Below are 24105 nucleotides of genomic sequence, written 5' to 3' on the forward strand. Positions count from 1 at the left end.
TTGGATAAGCAAATCCAAAAGTCTTGTGTAGATATTGTTCACTTATTTCCAGATGTTGTTTACTATAATTCCCATCATCCTCAGTTTGGAATGTAGGAAACTATTAAAAATTCCCCAAGGGCAATAATAGGACACTGACATTTCTTCTATGCAAGGTCCTCTTTAAAAAAACAGACTTCCCTCACTAGGACAGCTCCCAACCACACCTCAGATTGACTAAGACGTGTAAACTTCATAAACTGCTCCCCAACTCCCAGGCAAGGAATGCTTTGATATCATAAAAGACGTAAAAATTCTCTCAGGTATAAATATGTTCTTAGAGCCCATCCCTGATTTAAAAAGCTGATATGAGATTTCTGTATCTCAGTTTTTAGTTCCCAGAAGATGAGAAGAAGAAATGCTTTTTATTTTTTTATCTTTTATCAGTAGGAAAAATGGGTAATAATATAAAGCTAGTTCAAATCAGTGTATTAACATTATTAAATGTGGATTGTGTATGTATATATTGTCAGGCACGAAAGACCAGGTCCACACATGGTCAATTAAACTGATTTATTGCTAAACAGCCTATGCACAGGAATCTTCTCACTTAACAGCATCTACTTGGAGTTAAATAAGGGTCAATGGGATTCAAGGAGGGATAGAGGGCTTGTAGAGATGTAGGGATTCTAGGCTGTTCCCTCTTTTAACTCTGGCCCCTGATTCTGCCACTTCTCCTACATCATATAGACATTTGATAAATACATCTCTTGAACCTATACCAGTGTTTCTCAACCTTGGCAACTTGAAGATGTCTGGACTTCAACTCCCAGAATTCCCCAGCCAGCTCGCTGGCTGGGGAATTCTGGGAGTTGAAGTCCAGACATTGTCAAGTTGCCAAGGTTGAGAAACACTGACCTATACATTTATTTCTCTCTTCATGAAAGAGCCCTAGACTCCAGAATTCTTCATAAAATGTCAGATGCCATATTTTGAAAGTAATGAAGCTCCCTACTACAGATAGATCTATAAAACATGGTCTGCCCCAACCTTGGAAAATAAATTAAAAATATTTCTACTTTATTTTTTTATCACACTTGATCTAAGACATTTATAAAGCTATCTCATCATCATAATTATTGATAGATATATTTCTTTCTCCTGGTCTCCTCCAAGAAAGGGAAGCCTGGTCAATATTCAGAAATTTGAGGCCAGGCAATGGCTACCATCTTCTTCAAAGCAGATGCCATCACCCTTTCATTCATAGATACATTTATGATGGTCCAAACCAGGGGTGAAATTCGACAGGCTCTGAAGAACCGGTAGCAGAAATTTTGAATAGTTCAGAGAACCGGCAAATACCACTTCTAGCTGGCCCCAGTCGGAATTGAGATTTTGTAATATCCCTCCCCTGGAGTGGGGTGGGAATGGAGATTTTGCAGTATCCTTCCCCTGCCACGCCCACCAAGTCATGCCCACAGAACTGGTAGTAAAAAAAAAATTTGAATTTCACCACTGGTCCAAACCCATATCCTAGTCATGTGACTGAAGGCTTTCTTCAATAAGGAAGGGAAGGATGAAACATCTAAATTTTAAAAAAATAATAAAACAATCCAAACTACAGGTGGAAAGCTGATGAGATACAGAAGTGGTCTGCTTCCTCAGAATTCACCATTTAAGGTGCCATTTTGGATGGCATTTTGCAAGTGCAATAAGATTGAAGAAGTGTTGACATTCTGGTGCTCTGATTACCATTTATGCCTGAACACTTACTTCTCTTCTCTTCTTTCTTCTTTACAAGAAGGAATTATGTTAGGGAGCAGAAGGAAAGTGTGCATACTAAACTTTCAACTAATTTACAGGTTCTAAAATTAATTGCTTGTGCCATTTTCTTAAAAATAAATACTCTCAGCTGTTTTTCCTGTAGTGCCGTGGAGGATATCTTTGGGACTAAAATACTTCAATTACCACTATGACCGCACATAGTTTAAAAGCACATCTTGAAACACACCCACAGAATTACTAGTTGCCACAACTATTGAGGCACATTCATATTTATCTATTTGACATTCTCAGGAATAAATCAGTTGATGAAGACAACCTTGCGTTTTAACATTAAAAGCAGGAGACATTCATACTACCTGTAATCTTCTGCCTATATTTTTCAGCATTTGCTGAAGACACAATTGATAATGCTCCTGTTATCTCATTCATCTATACAATTTGTGGAATACAGTACAAAAAAATTACTGTAGAAAATATTCAAAACTCTGGTTTAAAAAAGAAAATATAAAAAGGCATCTTAATGGCAGCATCTATCCTTTTTAAAAAGATATTTTCAGCATTAATTTAAATCAGTTTGATATACACATACAAAATAAACCCTAGACCTGAGTGTGTGATGAATAGGAATTTCCAGGAGAATCCTTGAGGTTTTTTCATAAGCCATGTGTATTTAACAGTAGCTTACAACACGCTCATCGATAGGAGAGGGAATGGAAAGATCATACCCAGGATGAGGAAATACCTTATATGAAGTAAAGAGCACCCAAGTCTCAAATACCAACCCCTTAGATAGGAACAAAACATTGATCTGCAAGAAGTTTATAGACTACAATAAACTGCTAAGGATTCACTAACTGTGACTTTTTAAATTTCATTTGACCAACTTATTTCCACAAGATATCCTATAGGCATATTTTTAATCAGAAACAAAAGGCTGTCAGAAACTCAAAATATCTCAGATTTACAGATAAGGGAATAGTACTTTAGAGAGGAAAACAGAGCAGATAATATACCCTCAATAATTTTATGCAAGGTTTACCTTTAAAGAATATAATACATATAGTATGCCTGTTAATTACAATCTCTAAAAGATACTCAGATTTTAAGGATTGTAGCTGATCAGCTATTTTGTGACTTTAATAGTATCTGGGTGTGGAGGAACTATTTAATTATCAGTTTTCTGTATCTTTCTTACATATGGTTTTGCTAGACGCACATACACAAAAGAGTTAGCCAGACCTACAATTATTAAGTAAAATATCTGAAAGGATGGAAAATTCCAAAATGCCCTAATGGGGATTGAACACACGTAGTGGGCATGGCATAGAAGACTTCAAAGAATAGGAAACACAGTTAAATGGAATGCAACATTTTAGAAAAGGACGCTTTTGGATGGAACAGGGTAGCGTAAGGTGAAACTGCAATGGATTTGGGAGGGGGGGGTTGCAAGTTCCAAATTTCCATATAATTCACATGAAAATTGGTCCCTTTCTTTTGAGGCCAAATGCATAATTTCATACAACTAAGAGAAAAATGTCAGGTATGGATTATAAAAAAGGCAACAACTCCACCCCCCAAAAAAACCTCACTCTCAAACAAATACAAGGAATATCCACACCCTCATTTTTAGAATCTTTTGTTCCCCCAAATCACAGATAAACACAGGCTGGGAAGGGGGAAAAAACTGTAATCCAGCCAAAATATTATGGATGAGATATGGTTGGTAATGTTAATAAATTGCAAAGGATGATGCTATGTTTAGTATATCTCTGAAGCGTTTCCTTTTAAACTGTTCTGAAACTTTACTAGAGTTTATATAATTGCAGATGTACGGCCTGTGTTTTACAAAAAAGCCAACTTCAGATGGAAATTTTAATAAAGGAGGAGTTGTGTGGGAAGAAAGAAGGGGTGTGCCACCCCTACTTTCCCAGCTTCCTCGCCAAGCCTGTTTGCTTCCCACCAACAAAGTTTGCAAAACTGAGTTCTAAGAGATTGCTTTGCAGTTCCTAAAACTTAGGGTGCAGAAGGATCAAAAGGATCGCTTTCTTTTACCAACCCTATCACTATATCCTCTACGTCTACGCCGTGGTTCTTCTGCATCCTTTAACCAGACGGAGGAAGAAGCAGAAGCAAAACCTCTTTAAAAGTGGCGCCGCGGCTCATCAATGAGATTTCTTTGACACAACCCTACTTTTTTCTTTTTATTTTACTCTCCCTCCTCCTCCTCCTCCTCCGCAGCAGAAGAGCTTTTTTATGCACAGCGGTTAGAAAGGTGTCTTAGGTGTCATTCCGTTGGCACATCATCTCACAGGTATTTATTTCATTGTATCACGAGGAAGACCCAGGATGGTTGGGGGGGGCAATAGGCTGATTCTGTGAACTGATTACAGAGGGCTGTAAAGCACTGCGAAGCGGTATATAAGTTTTTGTGAGTTCCGACGAAGGACTAGCCAATCAGGACGCGGCTTGCCTTGTTGCTACCCGCTAGGTCGTAAGTCGAGGACTTTTCAATCCTCAACGTAAGTGTTATTGCCATTCACATTCACGCAAGCTCCCTCCTTTAGAACAGGGGTCTCCAGCCTTGGCCACTTGAAGACTTGTGGACTTCAACTCCCAGAATTCCTCAGCCGGCAACCTTGGCTACTTGAAGACTTGCGGACTTCAACTCCCAGAATTCCTCAGCCGGCAGCCTTGGCCACTTGAAGAATTGCGGACTTCAACTCCCAGAATTCCTCAGCCGGCAACCTTGGCCACTTGAAGACTCGTGGACTTCAACTCCCAGAATTCCTCAGCTGGCAACCTTGGCCACTTGAAGACTCACGGACTTCAACTCCCAGAACTCCTCAGCCGGCAACCTTGGCCACTTGAAGACTTGTGGACTTCAACTCCCAGAATTCCTCAGCCGGCAACCTTGGCCACTTGAAGACTTGAGGACTTCAACTCCCAGAATTCCTCAGCCTGCAACCTTGGCCACTTGAAGACTTGTGGACTTCAACTCCCAGAATTCCTCAGCTGGCAACCTTGGCCACTTGAAGACTTGTGGACTTCAACTCCCAGAATTCGTTGGCCACTTGAAGACTTGTGGACTTCAACTCCCAGAACTCCTCAGCCGGCAACCTTGGCCACTTGAAGACTTGCGGACTTCAACTCCCAGAATTCCTCAGCCGGCAACCTTGGCCACTTGAAGACTTGCGGACTTCAACTCCCAGAATTCCTCAGCCGGCAACCTTGGCCACTTGAAGACTTGCGGACTTCAACTCCCAGAATTCCTCAGCCGGCAACCTTGGCCACTTGAAGACTTGCGGACTTCAACTCCCAGAATTCCTCAGCCGGCAACCTTGGCCACTTGAAGACTTGCGGACTTCAACTCCCAGAATTCCTCAGCCGGCAACCTTGGCCACTTGAAGACTTGCGGACTTCAACTCCCAGAATTCCTCAGCCGGCAACCTTGGCTACTTGAAGACTTGCGGACTTCAACTCCCAGAATTCCTCAGCCGGCAACCTTGGCCACTTGAAGACTTGCGGACTTCAACTCCCAGAATTCCTCAGCCGGCAACCTTGGCCACTTGAAGACTTGCGGACTTCAACTCCCAGAATTCCTCAGCCGGCAACCTTGGCCACTTGAAGACTCGCGGACTTCAACTCCCAGAATTCCTCAGCCGGCAACCTTGGCCACTTGAAGACTCGCGGACTTCAACTCCCAGAATTCCTCAGCCGGCAACCTTGGCCACTTGAAGACTTGCGGACTTCAACTCCCAGAATTCCTCAGCCGGCAACCTTGGCCACTTGAAGACTTGCGGACTTCAACTCCCAGAATTCCTCAGCCGGCAACCTTGGCCACTTGAAGACTTGCGGACTTCAACTCCCAGAATTCCTCAGCCGGCAACCTTGGCCACTTGAAGACTTGCGGACTTCAACTCCCAGAATTCCTCAGCCGGCAACCTTGGCCACTTGAAGACTCGCGGACTTCAACTCCCAGAATTCCTCAGCCGGCAACCTTGGCCACTTGAAGACTTGCGGACTTCAACTCCCAGAATTCCTCAGCCGGCAACCTTGGCCACTTGAAGACTTGCGGACTTCAACTCCCAGAATTCCTCAGCCGGCAACCTTGGCCACTTGAAGACTTGCGGACTTCAACTCCCAGAATTCCTCAGCCGGCAACCTTGGCCACTTGAAGACTCGCGGACTTCAACTCCCAGAATTCCTCAGCCGGCAACCTTGGCCACTTGAAGACTTGCGGACTTCAACTCCCAGAATTCCTCAGCCAGCTTTGCTGGCTGAGGAATTCTGGGAGTTGAAGTCCCCAAGTCTTCAAGTGGCCAAGGTTGGAGACCCCTGCTTTAAGAAATACCCTAAATAAATCAATATCCCTGCAGTGGGAAGCCTCCCCAAGCGGCGCCTTCGCACCTTTCTGGGGCGAAAACCGATCCGTGGCGGCGAGGAATCAAGGCAATAGGGATGCAACGAGCGGGAGCTGCTCTCTAATTGGGCCCTTCCCACGAAGCCGCGTCCTGCCTCCCTCCCAACCCCAATCCCTGCCGCTGCCGCCGCCGCCTCCCCATCCACTGCTTTCCGCCTAGACTCGGGCTCCGCTCCAGCTACCACCCCCAAACGCCTGGGAAACGCTCCTCTAATGCAGCCGCCGCCGCCGCCCCTTCCCTCGCTTCCCCCATTCAGGCGGCTGCGCTGCCACCCCGCCCAAGCCTCCTCGCCGCCGCCGTCGCCGGGCCCCGCGGGCAGCGATTGGCGAAGCCGCTTGACAACCACGCAGCCGGCCCGACGCCTCTCGGCTCTTTAGGGAAGCCGAGGCAAAAGGAAAAGCCGCCGCGGGCCCGCAAGCCTCTTCTTCTTCTTCGTCCTCCTCATCCTCATCTTCCCTCGGGAAGCCCCCGCCGCCATTTTGTGCGCCTCCCTCCCTCAGCCCGGTTTTTTCCCCCTCAGAATCCCCTCAGAATCGGCGGCCTCGGGAAAACGGCCCGCCTTGTAGGTGAGTCTCTCGGGTTGGATGATTCCGTTCGCGGGGATGGTTTTGCCGGGCTTCGCTGAGGTAAAAGAAGCCGCGCGGGGAGGAGTTGAGGGGGGACGCGGGAGGCCTCTGAGGGAGGCCTCTTGAGGGGATCGGGCTGGTGGGGAGACCTTGACTGGCGCCGGTGGAGGAGAAGAAAGGCGGCCTCGGTCGGGGTCCGAAAGCGGCGGAAGGACGGGGCTCTTTAACCCTCTCCCTCCCTCCCTCTCTCCCCTCTCGCCGGTGACCTTGCCTGCCTTCCCGCGTCGTCCCCGGCCGCCCTGCCTTCCAGAACGGGGGTCGCGTGTGTTTGTGTCCGTCTGTGCGACCGACGTTGGTTGCGCATCCAAGCCCGGATTCTTCTCCTCTCACCTCCTTCTGCGCCTCTTTTACATCCTTTTGTTATTGCAGCATCCACAAAGAAGCACAAAAATAAAGCCTCCCTGGGTTTTTAACAGCACCTGTTTGGCTCTTCCCTCCGGTTAGGCTGCTACTTGGGTGATGGTCTTGCAGCCCTGGATCATAGGATGCTTTCTTTTTTTTAAAGCATAATGCATATAAATGCATATAAATATATAAAGTTTTTTAAAGGATAATGCTTATAAATGCATATAAATATATAAAGTTTTTTTAAAGGATAATGCTTATAAATGCATATAAATATATAAAGTTTTTTAAAGGATAATGCTTATAAATGCATATAAATATATAAAGTTTTTTAAAGCATAAAGCATATAAATGCATATAAATATATAAAGTTTTTTAAAGGATAATGCTTATAAATGCATATAAATATATAAAGTTTTTTAAAGGATAATGCTTATAAATGCATATAAATATATAAAGTTTTTTTAAAGGATAATGCTTATAAATGCATATAAATATATAAAGTTTTTTTAAAGCATAATGCATATAAATGCATATAAATATATAAAGTTCAAGGATTGAAACCTAGGTTTGCCTTGTCACTGAAAAAGGGGAGAGAAAGATGCGGTGGTTTTTCCCCCACTCTGAGCTCTACCTCGTTCTCTTTTTTTATTATTATTAAAAAAGATTTTATTTTGATTTATTTATTTTACAACTCCTCCTTCTTTACATACTGTAGAAAGTGTATCAGTTGGTTACAAAAGGCTTTTGTGCATCTCTTCCACCGTCATCAGATAATAATTCATATTAATTCAAATACCTTAACTCAAAATATTCACTATATTAACATCATCATACCTCCACTTTTATTTGACTATAGTCATTTAAACATCCTTCATCCTTAAATATACCAAGATTTAACACATAATCACATGCTGGCATTTCATTTACTTATTTTGTAAAACCCTCCCATTAACATTAAATCCTCATATCCTGTTTTAGCTAAACATCCATAATATTTAATACCAAAATTTTCTAATCCTCCATGTATATAATTTTTTCCCCTCTGAGCTCTCCTGGTTCTCTTTTTTTTAAAAATTAAAAAATTATTATTTATTTATTTATTTTACAACTCCTCCTTCTTTACATACTGTAGAAAGTATATCAGCTGGTTACAAAAGGCTTTTGTGCATCTCTTCCACCGTCATCAGATATAATTCATATTAATTCAAATACCTTAACTCAAAATATTCACTATATTAACATCATCATACCTCCACTTTTATTTGACTATAGTCATTTAAACATCCTTCATCCTTAAATATACCAAGATTCAATACATAACCACATGCTGGCGTTTCATTTACTTATTTGTAAAACCCTCCCATTAACATTAAATCCTCATAACCTGTTTTAGCTAAACATCCATAATATTTAATACCAAAATTTTCTAATCTTCCATGTATATAATTTTTTTCCCCTCTGAGCTCTCCTGGTTCTCAGGTTTTCAATCTTGGCTTTTTCTAAGAAAGCAATCCACGGCTGTTATTGTCCACTTTGTTTCTTGGGAGTATTAAGTATTACGTGCCTGCAGTTTTATAGCAAAGGGTGGCAATTGTTCTGGATCTATAGTATTTTGTAGCAGGAGTTCAAGATCACTTAAAGAGATTCAGGCAGTCGGATTTCATCACATACTTTCAACAATCCTTTGTCTGCATGATAGGGCTGCAGTAAAAGAAAAAATAGAGATGCATTATTGAGAATGCACATATACTGAATTCAGGTGTGTTTATTGACATTTGCATAGGAATAAAAATCAGGCTTATGGTTATATGAAAGTTTTGAACTCGACAGCCTATGAACAGATAGTTGGAAATGTTGTAGTGGGTTACGATAACTCATTGGAATACCTTGTTCTTTGTTCATTCAAACGGATTGAAAATGTTAAGAATGCTATGAATATAAAATTGTGCCACAACCCTTATGGAATATAATGGGGCCACTGGTATATTTAGAATTATAGAGAACTAAATGTTAGTGGTTATCCATATGAATCTGTTTACTTTGGCATTACAGTACACATACACACACACACTCACACACAAACTAAATACATATAAACCAAAGATGATGTGCTTGTAATTTATTTTTTCCCTTCTTCTATGTCTACTAATTGTTGCAGATGAATAATATATCACCTTATACTGGTTCCTGTTTCCTGTCCATCTGTTGTAGTTTAAATATTCAGGAGCCTCCAACCCTTTTGGGGCCATAGGCACAGAAAACATGTTGAGAAAGTATTAAAAGCTTCAGAATGCAGTTGCAGGAATTGCTATCGTAGTAGACAGGCCCAATCATGAAACACTTCAGTCACCAAAAAAACCTATCGCTTTATCTTGTTTGAGATTACTTCCAGTAGTCTCAGTCGCCCCCACCCCAGCACATACAGTAAAGATGGATCCATGCCACTGTGTTGCTCTTTATATTCTTATATTCTTTCAGGAGCATCTTTCCCATGTATACTATAATACATAGCTTTTACTTCTCCCATGCCCTCTGCAATCTAAATCACTCTTGGTCTCTATGTTTCTTTCATTCCCTTGCCATATGCCCCTACTCCCATGCCTTCATCCTAACTCAGCCTTCCTGTTTCCTTTCACATTCTGCTGGATTTTGCTGAGCATGGCCCTTTACTCCATGTGTCATTATTATCCTGTTATGCTTAATAATTGCTTGTTACACTAAATAACTTGCAACCTAGTGCCAGTTTGGCTACTCCTGTCCCCAAGCCACCTATGAAGTTGTTTCATCTTATCTACCATTTCCTTCCCTTTGTTGAACCTACTGTACAGAAGTAGTTCACAATAAACCACTGGTCTTAAAGTTTCTGTCTTTAAGAATTCCCAAGGTTGTCTCTGGGGCAGTAAAGTATTTTTTTTCAACTATCACTCTGTAGGGAACGGTCTTTTTCCTGGGAGAACTGGCACCAGAAGACTCTCCCCTTCCCCTGCCATCTACAGTTTGGCAAAATAAATGGGAGATATACATGTTCGGCATAGTGAAAAAGTATCACTGCCAAAGGCAAATTGCTGAAAAAATTTAAGCACCCAGAGAACCGAGAGGAGTATGCGCCTGCAGTGGATCAGATAGCTGATAAGATCAGAGTAGGCTCATGCCCCTAACTATGCCTTTTATGACATGTCATTTAAAGATTATACCACTGCCCCGTTTGAAAACTGAAGCAAAAAGAATGAGTTCAGATTGATTGTTGGGTAGGTCAATGGTGAGTTAAATATGGTCCCTGAGGCATTTCCAGTCTGTGATTAGCAGGACATGTGCAGGAGTGTGTAAAAGCAAAATACTATTTTATTTCGTGGAGGAAAATATACGTTAGATGTTTTCCATGTCCAGTGCTGGTAAAGGAATTGGAACAAATTCTAGAAGTTATAACATATGTGTCCTTCCTTTCATTATTCTTTCTGTTCCAACAGAATGATGGAAAGAAATGATATGAAAGGAAGAAGCCTGTTTGTCTCGGAATGGTAACTCAGAAAACTAAACAGAATTGGACCACATTTGATGTTTGGGAAGAAGCTAAAGAAAATGTGTTGAATCTTGCTTTTTCTACAGAATAGGTTGTTGCTTTGAATTCAAAATATTACATGTATTGCTATTGTTGCCCTTATCTTTGTTTTGCTTTAAATATCAACAGTTGCATAGCAAAACCAAGTTTATTTTTATTAGTAGCATTTTTGTCCTGCTCTTTAGTTAAAAAAAAAAAGACTCTGAGTGTTTCTTTTAAAATCGGAGATAAGATAAACACAACATTGGGACAACATTATAAAAGGCAGAAGGCAAAAGAGATGAATACACAAAACAAAAGGATTGGAGAGGAAAGAGGGAAACAAATCATTTTAAATCATCTTGGCAAGCAATAAAGCTGAAAAAAGCAACATCATTTGTTCAAGGATTTGTAGAAGTTATACACTTGATCATAGATTGACTGCAAGATCCTAGCAATTAAAGCAAGGGTCCTCAAACCTCAACCCATGGGCCACATACAGCCCGCCGAAGCCATTAATCCGGCCCATGCAGGACCACAAGGCTGCCCCACCACATCTCCCCGCCTACCCACTGGCCCTCACCCTTCAGGTCAGCGCAGGACTTACCTTTGCGAGCTCCGCAGGCTGGAACTAGAGGGTAAGGCCAACAATTTTGGCCTGCAGAGAGATTCTGAAGGTGGGGAAGGTGAAAAATGGAGCATTTTAGCTTGTTTTTGGCCAAAAAGGGGCTCTTTTAGGCCTGCAGAATGCCTCTGGAGGCGGGTGTTTGTGAGAAAAAACAGGGCACATATACGCCCCGGGAGGCCAGAAACCCAGGATGGTTCAGCTCATTTTTGCCCAAAAAACAGGCCATTTTAGCCCATGTTGAAATTGAAATTGAAATGTAATGAATTTATATGCCACCCAATCCCCAAGGACTCCAAGCGGCTTACAGAATACAATTCTTAAAAAAAAAAAAATAGAGAAAAGAAACAGATTTAAAAGAAACACGTTATGCACTCAATGTAGGCGGGGCTGGACCTCATTCATGAGGTCAACAGCCCCAGGCCTGCCGGAATAGCCAGGTTTTAGTGGCCTTTTGGAAGGCCGAGAGAGTGAGAAGGGTCCGGATCTCTGGGGGTAGTGTTTGGCCTGCAGAGACATTCTGGAGGCAGGGGAGGTGAAAAAGGAGCTTGTTTTTCACCACCTTCACCTCCTTGAGGCAGAGAGAGACAAGAGACACAGAGAGAGACAGAGAAACTTGTTGATTGTAAGCTTTTGGGGGCTGAGAAGAATTGCTGAAAAACTGATTTTCCTGAAGTGGACTCCTAAACAACTGAAAAAATGATCTAGTAAAAAGAAAAGTGAACCAAAAGAGCAACATGCCCACAAAAGCAAATAAAACACCTCCAGGAGCAAAACAAATTAAAGTTTAATTTGTGTGCATGATTTAATGGACTGTTAAATTGGCCATGCCCACCTAGTCACATGACTTAGCCAGCCCACCCAGCCGGTCTGCCGCCCCCCCCAACAGTCTGAGGGGCTATGAATTGGCCCCCTGTTTAAAAAGTTTGAGGACCGTGGAATTAAAAGTATTATTGTGTGAACCATTGTTAGTAAGATTTCATTCCTCTGTTTAGTTAGGTGCTAGGATCTTTCAAGAGAGAAAGGAGAAATGATAACTAAATCTGGTTGTGTCTGCCTTCTTTGAACTATTGGGATACGTAGAGTCAGCTGTGGAGATATATTGGCCATGAATGCCAGTTGTCACACATTAATAAGACATAATAAAGTGAAAATGAATTTAGATTCTGGTTCTTCGGTGGCCCTATTGATATCAGTCCCACTACAAAGACCAGACCTTGAAATCAACTCCACAGAATGTCTAAAACTATTTGTATTGAGGTTGAATAGATAGAATCTTTCAAGTCTGTCTCAGCCACTTCTGAATGTTATCTAGATACTGTGGGCCTAAAACTGCTTTCGCCTTGTTGGCTTGGCAACAGAATCTGTATATCTTTTTCAGCATCATTTTCTAGTCTAGATTAATAACAAATAGTTTTTTTTTCATATATATTGTGCAAGGGAATTGTATTTACTTTCTGTACAAATATTTTTAGAATTAATGGAGCAATCTCCAGATTCATTAGAAGCTGCTTGGGAGGAAAGAGGAATATTGCAAACAGTTGGGGGCATCAGTTTTGTGTTGTTCTTATTATGGTGCATTTAACAGGATTTATTTAAATGGTGCAAGGATGCAAAGTAATCGTATCATTTGTTGGCGGTGGTTTGTTCTCCGAGCTTGCTGTTCAGCTTCTGAAGGTTTTGTCCACCAGGCTAGATAACATCCTCAGTGGGACTTTTTTCAGTTCTTCACTGCTTTCATTGATCTCAAGTGTCACGTGGGTCATGTGACCGGCTGGTCAGGCCATGCCACCCGTCATGCGACCAGCTAGTCATTCTGTGTGAGGGTCACCCGGTGAAGAGGAGGTTGGTGCCATCGGTTGATCGCTCGATTTATAGGGTTCCTTTTGAGTTTGCAGGCTGACTCCAAATCGATACGTTTCTTGATAGATCTATTGGTTGAATACCAGGCTTCAATGAATCCATCAAATTTGGAAGCTAGACAGCAAGCTCAGAGAAAAAACATCTACCACCTGAGCTACAAATATTTTCTGTCATTTTTAAATCATAGCATTTTTTCTCTTCATTTCTACCTAAGTGTTCTGTGTGACTTTGAAAGCGTATTGGTGTTTCCATGGTATCTGTGGTGTTGGACAGCTGATCTGATTTATTTCTGACTCAACTGTAATATATGTGAAACAATTACAAATTGATAGGTAGGGATTTTGCGGCTCCTTTTCCACATTAGAAGCAAAACTCTCCTCAGCCTTCCTTCAGGTTTCTGAGCTTCAGTTCCTGTAAGCGCAAAGATAATCTGAGGACTTTATAGCTCCTCCTCTGTAGTCCAGACAAAAGAGTTGAAGTAAAGCTTGTGGTCTATTTTCTCTTCTGAAGCTGTCGTCCCAGCCTTCTTTCCCCTTTCTTGTTGTTCTGTGTATCCGGGATGAAGGAGTTTTATTGTAGCATAACCTGTCTAACCGAGGGGTTGGGGGGCGCCGTAACTTGTTATTCCTTGTTCCCAAATGTTCACTTTAGCAAAAATGAATATAATCATAATTTGTCTTCTGACAGAAGGTTTGTGGAATGGAAACCGTGGCAGTGTGAAAGTTTCTATAACCCTTCTTGGATAATCCAAACGCCTGAAACGTTTATTTTGGGGTTGCTGTATTTTTATAAGCTTTCCCTGTTGTCCTGTCTATACCTGTTCCATATGCCAAGGTGGCGCAGTGGTTATGCAGCACTGCAGGCTACTGCTAGATCAGCAGGTCAGCGGTTCAAATCTCACCGGCTCAGGGTTGACTCAGCCTTCCATCCTTCCGAGGTGGGTAAAATGAGGACCCAGATTGTTGGGGGCAATATGCTGACTCTCTGTAAACCGCTTAGAGAGGCCTGAAAGGCCTATGAAGCGGTATATAAGTCTACTGCTATTGCTATTGCTATTGTTAAAAAGATCTACCCTAATATTGCCTTATATTAGGGGATATCCATAGTGAAGAACAAATAATTTATTTATAAGGAATGCAACAGTTTTATGTTGCACCCCTGTTTGTCAATTAGCATGGGAGGCACACTTAAGATTGTGTAGGACTTTTCTTCTTAGTCCAGCTAGTTTGAGTGCTACCAGTTAGGACAGCAAAAAAATTTCCTTTAGTAATTTATAACTATTTCTACAGTGTCTTCAATATATCCGTCTTCCTTTGGTAATTTTATTAAGGTGCCTATAAACTAAACCAAAATATTTCCCTTTAATTTCAATTAAAGATCTAAGTATATGCTCAAATACTTTCTGAGCAAATGGAATCTTCCTAAAATTGCGGTATATACAGTAATTAAAAATGAAGACAATAGCATTCCGTGATAAGGAGGGCAATGTCCAGTATACCAAACATGATAACATGATCCACATTTAAGTTTATTATATATTGAGTACCAAATGTATGTAATCTGCGGCCAAATTTACATTTTATGCACATCAAATTTAAAAGCTACTAATCTAGTAAGCGATCTATGTCAGAAAGCTGTTTCAAAGATTTAGATCAAGTCATAATACTTAGATGGCTCTTTATTCTTATTTAATCCTGATTATATAAAAAGAGTAAAAGACAAATATTGGCTCAGTTATGTTTGTATATTTAATCCACCCAGCAATAGAGTGCTCTAGCAGATAAGGTAACTATTACAAATAGATGAAAAAGCACAGATAGAAGAAAAAGGATTATTAAAAAAAAATCACAGTCCCAAATAATGTTTAGTACTTGAATAGAAACTTCCTGCTTCCATAGTAAACATTTAATTATGTACAGTAAATATTTAATTATTCCATCAAAATGTGAAACCTGACATTTAGGTCAATTTTAAATAAACATAACAGTTAAAAAACTATAACATCTACTATTCTAAAAGGAAAAACATGTTGAAGGTACATTAAGGGCCTATTTAAATAAATTAAAATCCTTTATTTATTACATGATATGGGTGCATAAGTACAGAATGCGTGTTGAAAGTTTTGCAAATGGAATACCTGTGTTTCTTCAAAGTGTAATTGGGAGCAATTGGCTGGCAGAAGTGATACCTTGATCATTAAATTACCAGATAGTTACAGGTTACCAAGGAATAAGATGTTATTTCGTTGTATTAATTCTATTCAAATATTTTTGTTGTTTGGGAAATATTGTTATAGTAGTTTTATAACATTTGAGTTTGCTAGCTTTTAAATATTTGTGGGAAAGAATATTGTCATGTAATCTACCTATGCTACCTATGTCAGGTAATTCTTGGGACCCATACAAGTTTTGTCATTGTGACTAGAATTTTTGCATCTTGAATTCTAATCCACAGTTGTGTAAGATTCTTTAATCTCTATTCCGTAGCAGTGAATTATTAAATTGAGCAAAAAGCCGAAACTTGTTTGTAATAGAAACCAGTCTTCCATAGCTCCTAACCTTATGGATGCTCTGAATTTTACCACATACCTAATATAGCCTCATAATAGGGGAAATGTAAAATGTACTTCACGCCTGTGGCTGGAACCCACTCCCAAATGGAATGAATTTACTGACTTGTGAAATAGTGGCAGTTACACATTTTATATGAAGACTGCTTTAACTAGTTATCAGTGAATTGATTAAAATTAGACTAGGTGCATGGCAAGACATAGTTCCTTCATCTTTAATAACAATTGTTTTATAGATGAGGTAATTCAAATGGCCATATTTCTATTCCATTTACGAAAGGTATACATATCTTTTTTTCCTTTTTGTATCTTTTGGCACTACTGCTAAAGTTGTTATTAAGTGTAACTACAGTATAGGTTATTCTCTGTGTATTGTGCTGCTTTCTGCCCAAAAGCATGTATGCATGTTTAATAAAATAAGGTGTGTTAATTGCATTTCTTCACCTTAAAATTCAGTTAATTGGTCATATTTCACATCTGTAATGTTTTCATTTTAAGAACTCCTTGAATATTTAAACACATCAAATTTCCATATAATTATTATTCAGCTACCCAAAAAAAAACAGATTAAATTTAGGATCCACCAATGCTCGTGGGTAAAAGGATGTAGTAGGGTGAAGAGATAGAAGAAATCCAAGAAGCTCTAAAGATCTCTTAGTTTTGAGTGGGAAAGGACTGTCAGTTTGTTCCTCTGAGATTCCCATTCTAGATAGGAATATTTCCAGGGATCACATTGTTGGAAGAAAAATCCAGTCCAGTTCCAAGCCAGGAGAGAAACACTGGAAATAAAATGGAGGCAAAAGGAAGTATCTGTTTATTTGGTAGCCAGAAACTAGTGACAGCAGCATGTTTCTGTGGTGGCTGACAAAATGGGGTTGAGAGTAGGTAGGGGTAGGTTTTTATACATTCTTTGCGGCTTTGTGATTGAGATGCCTGTTCTTGTGTAAGAATGTGTCCTTTAATATTTTAATGGCTGTTGCCAGATTCCTATGGGGATATGTAGGGGTCATGATTGACTCTACAGACAAAAGGGGGAATGTATCCTAGGTGTTTGTCCCAGCTAATCTTTTCAGCTTTGGCTTGTCTAATTGTGTTGCTTATTGGGAGTCTCTTTGCTTAGGAATAGATTGGCCCAGTCTTTTTGAATGGATACAAAATCTCCATTCCTCTCCAAGCTTCAGCTTGCATCGGTTCTCCTATGGCAGGAAGACTGGGGCTGTTTTCTGCCTTCCTTAAGATTTTTCTCCTCTTCTCCTTTAGGGGAAATATTCTATCCTGCCTCTTTTAATATTAAGAATAAATAATATTTTAATGTGGGCAGGGGTGGCCTTCCTACAACATAAATGTCCCAGTTACTAAATGGGAACTGAAATAATTGTGGGGAAAAAATACAAGCAGCTATTTTCAAGAGGAAAACATCTTATTTGTGTTTTGTCATGCACAATGATATATTCTCAATTTTCTTTAAGTGACACCTCTAAGCTAGCTGCCCTTTCCTTTTCCTTTTGCCAACAAGAGTATAAAGCAAATTTCTAAGTATGAACATTTCTAATTATTCTAATCTTCTATGACTTAAAATGTGAATGCAAAGCAAATCTATTAACTGCAAAATAAAGTGTTTTGTATTTTATTTCATTCAAAGTCACACCATTTTTGGTAGGATTTGAAATGTGATAAAACTAACATATAACACATTCAAAAGAATGCAGTATAAACAATGGGATATGGTGGGCAAGATACTAAGTAATAGGGCTGTGCAATGTGCCAAAACGGGAGCTGTGCAAATTGCACTAACATAAATAAAACACCTACCTTGAAAGAATTACAAGTGTTGTATATTTTATAAATTTGGTATAGCTACTTTAAAATTTGATTTAGCTGTATTTCCATGTATATTCAAACAACGATTTTGCAAAATGGGATCCTGGAAAAATGCAACTGTTTGAAGAAAGCCAATTAAAACACTTTTTCAACAGTGTTCAAATATCACTTGCAGTTTTCCAGAAAAAAACATCATCTTAATTTTATTTTATTTATCAACCAAGAAAGAACAGATGTATGAACTTTCATTTCTAAAACATATCAATTGAATTAAAGATTTTAGTTAAGGCTTTCCATAATTAGCATTGTTTAAAACATTTCCTGTTTCTCCAGTGTTTAAAAACAACATTTTTATTAACAATTTGTATTTTTTTTTCCTTGCCCCAAGCGGTTAGCCAGTTAAGGACCATAGAGTTGGGAACGGTCCCTGGGGATAGCAAGGGCAAATACTATTGGACCTGCTTCTGTTAATAATTCATATTCCTTTCAAGGATATTCCATTAATCTCTTTCATCTAGTCAATTCATTTCATCCAGTATCTTCCTCTTACTCCAGTTACTTCAACCTTGCCAACCATGGCTATTTCTTCTACTTCATCCCCCACTGATACCATATGCCCAAAGTCTGATCTACGGATATTATTTTGAATAATATATACTGACTAGCTCGTTTGCAATGGAATATAAATGAGGAGAAAATGTTGAATCACATTAAATAAGTGGCATTTTTCCTCAAACTGAAAAGACAGATTTAATAGAACAAATGTAGTACAAAGTATTCATTTGTAATAAATGTGTCTTCTTCTGTCATGTTAATAATTATATACGGGAGTTAAGAATTGTATGTGTATTAAAATCTATATATATGTAGCTATAAGATCAGGTAGAATTTCTGTTTTATTAATGTCTAGATATTCTGTAGACTTCTTAAAAGCTGTTTAATCTTGTTTGTGCTTCTAAATCCTTGTAAATTGAAACATACCTTAGCATGTTAGCATTGCTCTCGGCAAAGATATCAAATGTGAATACCTGTATAAATGATATGAATATATTGAATGGCATAAATTTTAATTTAAGTTTTTTGTGCTTGTTTAAATAAAAGGTAATGCCATATGGAATTTTCTTAGGTTGGATCTGATTTGTATTTTTCTTTGTTTTTCAGCCTACACAATGACAGCTGAAGAGACAGTGAACGTAAAAGAAGCTGAAATAGTCAAACTAATACTGGATTTTTTGAACTCAAGAAAGCTTCATATAAGTATGTTGGCTCTAGAGAAAGAAAGTGGTGTAATTAATGGACTATTCTCAGATGATATGCTTTTCTTAAGGTATAAATTATTACCACATTATTAAATATGCTGCAAAATAGAGTGAATCATTTTTTTAATCAAGATGCTTTAATCCCTGTCAAACCAAGGGCATTTCCACATGATCCTGTTTCTACTCTCCAGCGTCTTTAAACTATTTTGTACAATCCTCTTCACAGTTTGGGAAACAAATACAGAGAACTGGCAAGGAATGCTGGCGTTTGTCGGTGTTCTTCACTTAGCTGATAAATAGGAGAAAGCAAAAAAAAATATCATTTTCTTAGTCCATTGCCCAAAATTATTCTCATTTTTAAGAATAAAATTTATCTCACTCTCTGCAAAAAAATAATGAAAGTAATTTTACTTTCCATTTTCCATATGTATTATTATATTGCATTATATATTTGTGAAAATAATAAAAGCAGGATATAAATGAATGAGTGAATAAAATATGTTTGGTTGCTATAAATCTTTCTGTATTAAAAATCCAATGGAGAACTATAGGGCTTGCATAATATCATATAACCTATTTTGCAATCAGTCATTATCTCAAATCTTTTAATTATAATTGTAAGTACCTCCGAAGCAATGGAAGTTGGCATGTGTCAAATAATGCTAACAGGTTGGCATCCTTCAGTGGGCTGCTTCACGTGTCTTTGGAAATAGACCTAATGCGAAGTATTTCACACTCCGCATAAAAGGGAATAAAAGACCTTGATAAAAGCCTCTATCCACAAGACCAAATTCTTTCCAGAGTTACATTATGAGCTACAGTGCAAAGAGGCTACAAACAGTTAAAATAACATAATTCAAATTTGGTTTGAAACAATTTTAATAAGATATAATTAGATTGAATTTTCTCTTTTGATACATAATGTGTGCAAGTGTATCATTACACTAATTATAATATGTTACAAAAGGGGAGATTTAATTGTCTAAAAATAGCAAAAATATTTAAAGTAATTTTCTTGCCTGCCACTAGCACTTTATAGCATTATAAAATGCAGTTATTTTTGGACTTTTCTTTCTTTTAGGTTTGAAAAAAATAAAGCTAATTTTATTTATTTTTTAAAAAATTATATAGACAGTGATATGCACTGGTCAGAAATTCTAATACATTATACAATGAAAATTTCACATACAGTTTTATCTTTTCAATTATTTTAGCTGTTGCAATTCTTATCTCTTGGACTGTTCCATCAATTTGCCAAGAATTTATATTGTAATTACATATAAAGAGATGTTTATATCCCTCTTCGCACAGTTTTTGTCCAACATAAAAATATATTTTAGTGAGCTATGTACTTGTTATCCTACAGAATTGGAAAAAAATAATAATTTCCAAACTGTATTAATATATGCATTGATACTGAAGTATTTTAGACAAATTTGTTAAGTATTGAAAGAGACAAAAATATTTACCATCTGTTCTTGGACCAGTCTGTAGGGCCTCAAAGATTACCTGCTAAAATGAGTATATAGTTTTATTACCATAATTGTTTCCAGAGTATTGAATCCTGAAAGTTGACTGTTATAATTGCAGGAATGATTTGTTTGTTCCTTAAGTCTTAGTTCGTTTTTTCCCCTTTCTTTAAAGACAGTTGATTCTTGACGGCCAGTGGGATGAGGTTCTTCAGTTCATCCAGCCACTTGAGTGCATGGATAAATTTGACAAGAAGAGGTAATCAGTTTTTAATGTTTGTAATACCAGTAACTACACATTATACTACACTTAGAAAAACAGAAAGTCTATACTGATGCCAAGAAGATTGCATGAATATAATCACTGGGAGAATTTTCCTTGTCATTACAAAATACCATAACTGCAACCCTGTTCATATGATTAATGCTGTAATATCACAAATACAAGGATATTTAACTAACCCTGGCAAATTTTGCTGGTTCAGATCGAATTGAAAAAATGGCCTGCAAGCTGCTTCAAAAGATGAACACTTTCTTTCTGACATTAGCTTTTTTTTTAGACAAACAATTATTTTTAGTGCTATAAATCTAATTGCCTGGGATCATGAGACTGCTGGCAAGTATTGATAGGTTTCTTTTTTTCCAAAAAAAACCCCTCTCCATTGTGCATAACAAAATTTGGAACTGCTGTACAAAATAATAATAATAATAATGAAAGGAAATAGATGCAAGAATGCCCATACAAATTGGTTTATTTTATTTTGAGATCCCCTTGCACTCACAGAGTTCATACTTCTTAAAAATTAATTGTAGAACTTATTCAATGTATTCAGATGTAGTGTATTTTTCTTTGACTGCCTATCAGTTGAACTAATAACAGTTAACCTTTCTTTATGTAAATAGAAATAAAATAACAGTTAAGTAACTTGTCATTGCTGTAGTCTGAAAGTTGTAATGCAACAACTGTTCAATTTTTTCATTTTTTTTTCAAAATTTCAAAAAATTAATCTAAATGCTTTTTATATTAAAATCCATAGAAACTTCTGTTACTTCCTACTTAATTTGCATTTCTATTTTTTTCTACAGATTTCGTTACATCATACTGAAGCAGAAATTTTTAGAAGCCTTATGTGTAAATAATGCAATGTCTTCAGAGGATGAGCCTCATCACGTAAGCTCTGAGACTTATATATAACATCCTCATAGTAGAACATAAAAATCATTAATACTTCTTGATTTTTAGTAGTAGCAAATTCAGTCTTAACTTACCATATAATGACATCTATCGTTAAGCAAAAGCTAAGTTCCACTTAATACAATGATCCTCAGACACCACTTCATCAGAAGGATTGAATGTTGTCATGTTAAGCAAGCTATCATGCTGAATTCCCTCAAGTCGGGCTAAGAAAACCTTGCTGATAATAATATCTTCTTTTAGACTCTTATTTAAACATCCCCGTGTACTGCAATAAGAGAGACGGTGATTTATAATAGGTCCTTTTCATTCATGAGACTCTTACTCTGAAACGTTCTCCCCAGAGAAGCTTAAGTGACATGAAATCTGATGTCTTTTCCCCCCTAGTTAAATTCCTTTATTTGCCTGAGTTTTTTCAGGTGTGATTTTTAATATGACAGAAGATTGGAAATGTTTCCATTTCTTATTTATCAGTGAATTTGGTGGTTATTCCTTAAATTTGACTGAGTATTATTATCATTATAGCTAATCGCACAGTCTGAATTCAGACAGGATTTGGCATTTTTGTCCATCTATCGAGTCCTTTCCATGGACATGGGATGGGCAGTTGTGGAGGTTTGATGGTGTTAGAGGTATCACAGGATGTAAGCTATTCCAATTTTGTTTGTTTAGCATATGGCGATGTTACATTAGCCAAGAGACTACATATAATTACAGAATAGTTATTTGGCTGCCGTAAGACTGTTAATCCATTTGGTTCATCCTTAAGCACTATTCCTGGGGCACCACAGGGGGCAGGCCAACTTCACACAAGACTATTGCAAGTAAAGCTGCCTTTTGCAATTGACTAGATTGGGACTAGATGGTGTTCAAGTGGTGCTTGAACTGCACCCAAGGTGCCTATTGCTATTGATAACTTTGTTTCTTGTTATTAATTGGATTTGTGGACAACCATCTATGAGACATGTGGGCTGACTGAAAAAAGTAATGCTCTTTTGCATAATAGCAATAGCACTTACTTGCTACACTGCTTCATAGTGCTTTACAGCCCTCTCTAAGTGGTTTACAGACTCAACATATCCCCCCCCCCCAACAATCTGGCTCCTCATTTTACCCACCTCGGAAGGATGGAAGGCTGAGTCAACCTATTAAAAAAGTATTCCAGTTTTAATACCAGACATATAAAGTACGTCTATAAAAAGTTGCTTTAAACTTGGTCTAAAAATGTATATGAGAAAGAAATACCACTAGATTTCATACACAAATAATATGCACTTCATTGTATTGTTGTGGTCAAGAAATACCTTTAGCAGAGAAAAAGAATTGCAGCAATGTTTAATTGCATTGTGATAAACTGACTTTTTCCCCTTAAATAAACAAAAATGTTTTTCCCCCCCCGCAGTTGGAATTTACAATGCAGGAAGCTGTGCAGTGCCTACATGCTCTAGAAGAATATTGTCCTTGTAAAGAGGATTATAGCAAACTGTGTTTACTACTCACATTGCCTCGTCTGACTAACCATGCAGAATTCAAGGACTGGAACCCCAGCACCGCACGAGTTCACTGTTTTGAAGAGGCTTGCATCATGGTGGCAGAATTTATTCCTGCTGATAGAAAACTAAGTGAGGCTGGATTTAAAGCAAGCAATAATCGCTTATTTCAGCTTCTGATGAAGGGGCTGTTATACGAATGTTGTGTTGAGTTCTGTCAGAGTAAAGCAACGGGAGAGGAAATTACAGAGAGTGAAGTGTTACTCGGAATTGACCTCTTATGCGGGAATGGATGTGATGATTTGGACCTTAGTTTGCTATCGTGGCTTCAGAATCTTCCCTCTACGGTTTTCTCTTGTGCGTTTGAACAAAAAATGCTTAACATTCATGTCGACAAACTTTTAAAACCTACAAAAGCTGCCTACGCTGATCTTTTGACACCCCTCATCAGCAAACTTTCTCCTTATCCGTCCTCACCCATGAGGCGGCCCCAATCCGCTGATGCTTACATGACCCGTTCCTTAAATCCTGCATTGGATGGACTCTCCTGTGGGTTAACAGGTCATGATAAACGTATTACAGATCTTGGGACAAAAACATCTTCTATGTCTCACTCCTTTGCTAACTTCCATTATCCAGGAGTACAGAACCTTACTCGTAGTTTAATGTTGGAAACTACAGATTGCCACAGCATTTGTGAAGAATCACCTGAACGGTAAGTGGTCCTCAACTTTAGATATTTATGCAAAGAAACTTGAAGGTTTTTTTCAGTATAATATAAATATTTAAACTTCTTTTTCACTACAAGATTGTATACATGTTTAATAACTGTAATAGGAGACAGTGCATAGTGATCAGTAATTTAGTGATTAAATAATTGTTTAATTAGTAAGCATTATCAGTGCACAGGAAGGTTTGCAGTTTAGCAATAGCAATAGTACTTAGGTTTGTATACCGCTTCATAGTGCTTTACAGCCCCTTCTAAGCGGTTTACAGAGTCAGCATATTGCCCCCAACAATCTGGGTCCTCATTTTACCCACCTCGGAAGGATGGAAGGCTGAGTCAACCTTGAGCCGGTGGGATTTGAACTGCCAACCTGCAGCTAGCAGTCAGCAG

At 38.5% G+C, this 24105-nt stretch overlaps 1 protein-coding gene across 1 annotated transcript in view; it reads left to right on the plus strand.

Moving 5' to 3' along the window:
- Positions 1-6335: 6335 nt before the first annotated feature.
- Positions 6336-24105, plus strand: part of WDR47 (WD repeat domain 47) — a 38319-nt gene continuing 20549 nt past the window's right edge. Inside the window, exons 1-5 of the mRNA XM_032219016.1 lie at positions 6336-6751; positions 18737-18902; positions 20479-20562; positions 21390-21474; positions 22901-23703. Coding sequence (XP_032074907.1) covers positions 18745-18902; positions 20479-20562; positions 21390-21474; positions 22901-23703 — 1130 coding nt within the window. The 5' untranslated portion in view covers positions 6336-6751; positions 18737-18744. The remainder of the gene's footprint in view (positions 6752-18736; positions 18903-20478; positions 20563-21389; positions 21475-22900; positions 23704-24105) is intronic.

The sequence above is a fragment of the Thamnophis elegans genome, chromosome 5 (assembly GCF_009769535.1).
Source record: "Thamnophis elegans isolate rThaEle1 chromosome 5, rThaEle1.pri, whole genome shotgun sequence".
Classification (NCBI taxonomy): Eukaryota; Metazoa; Chordata; class Lepidosauria; order Squamata; family Colubridae; genus Thamnophis; species Thamnophis elegans.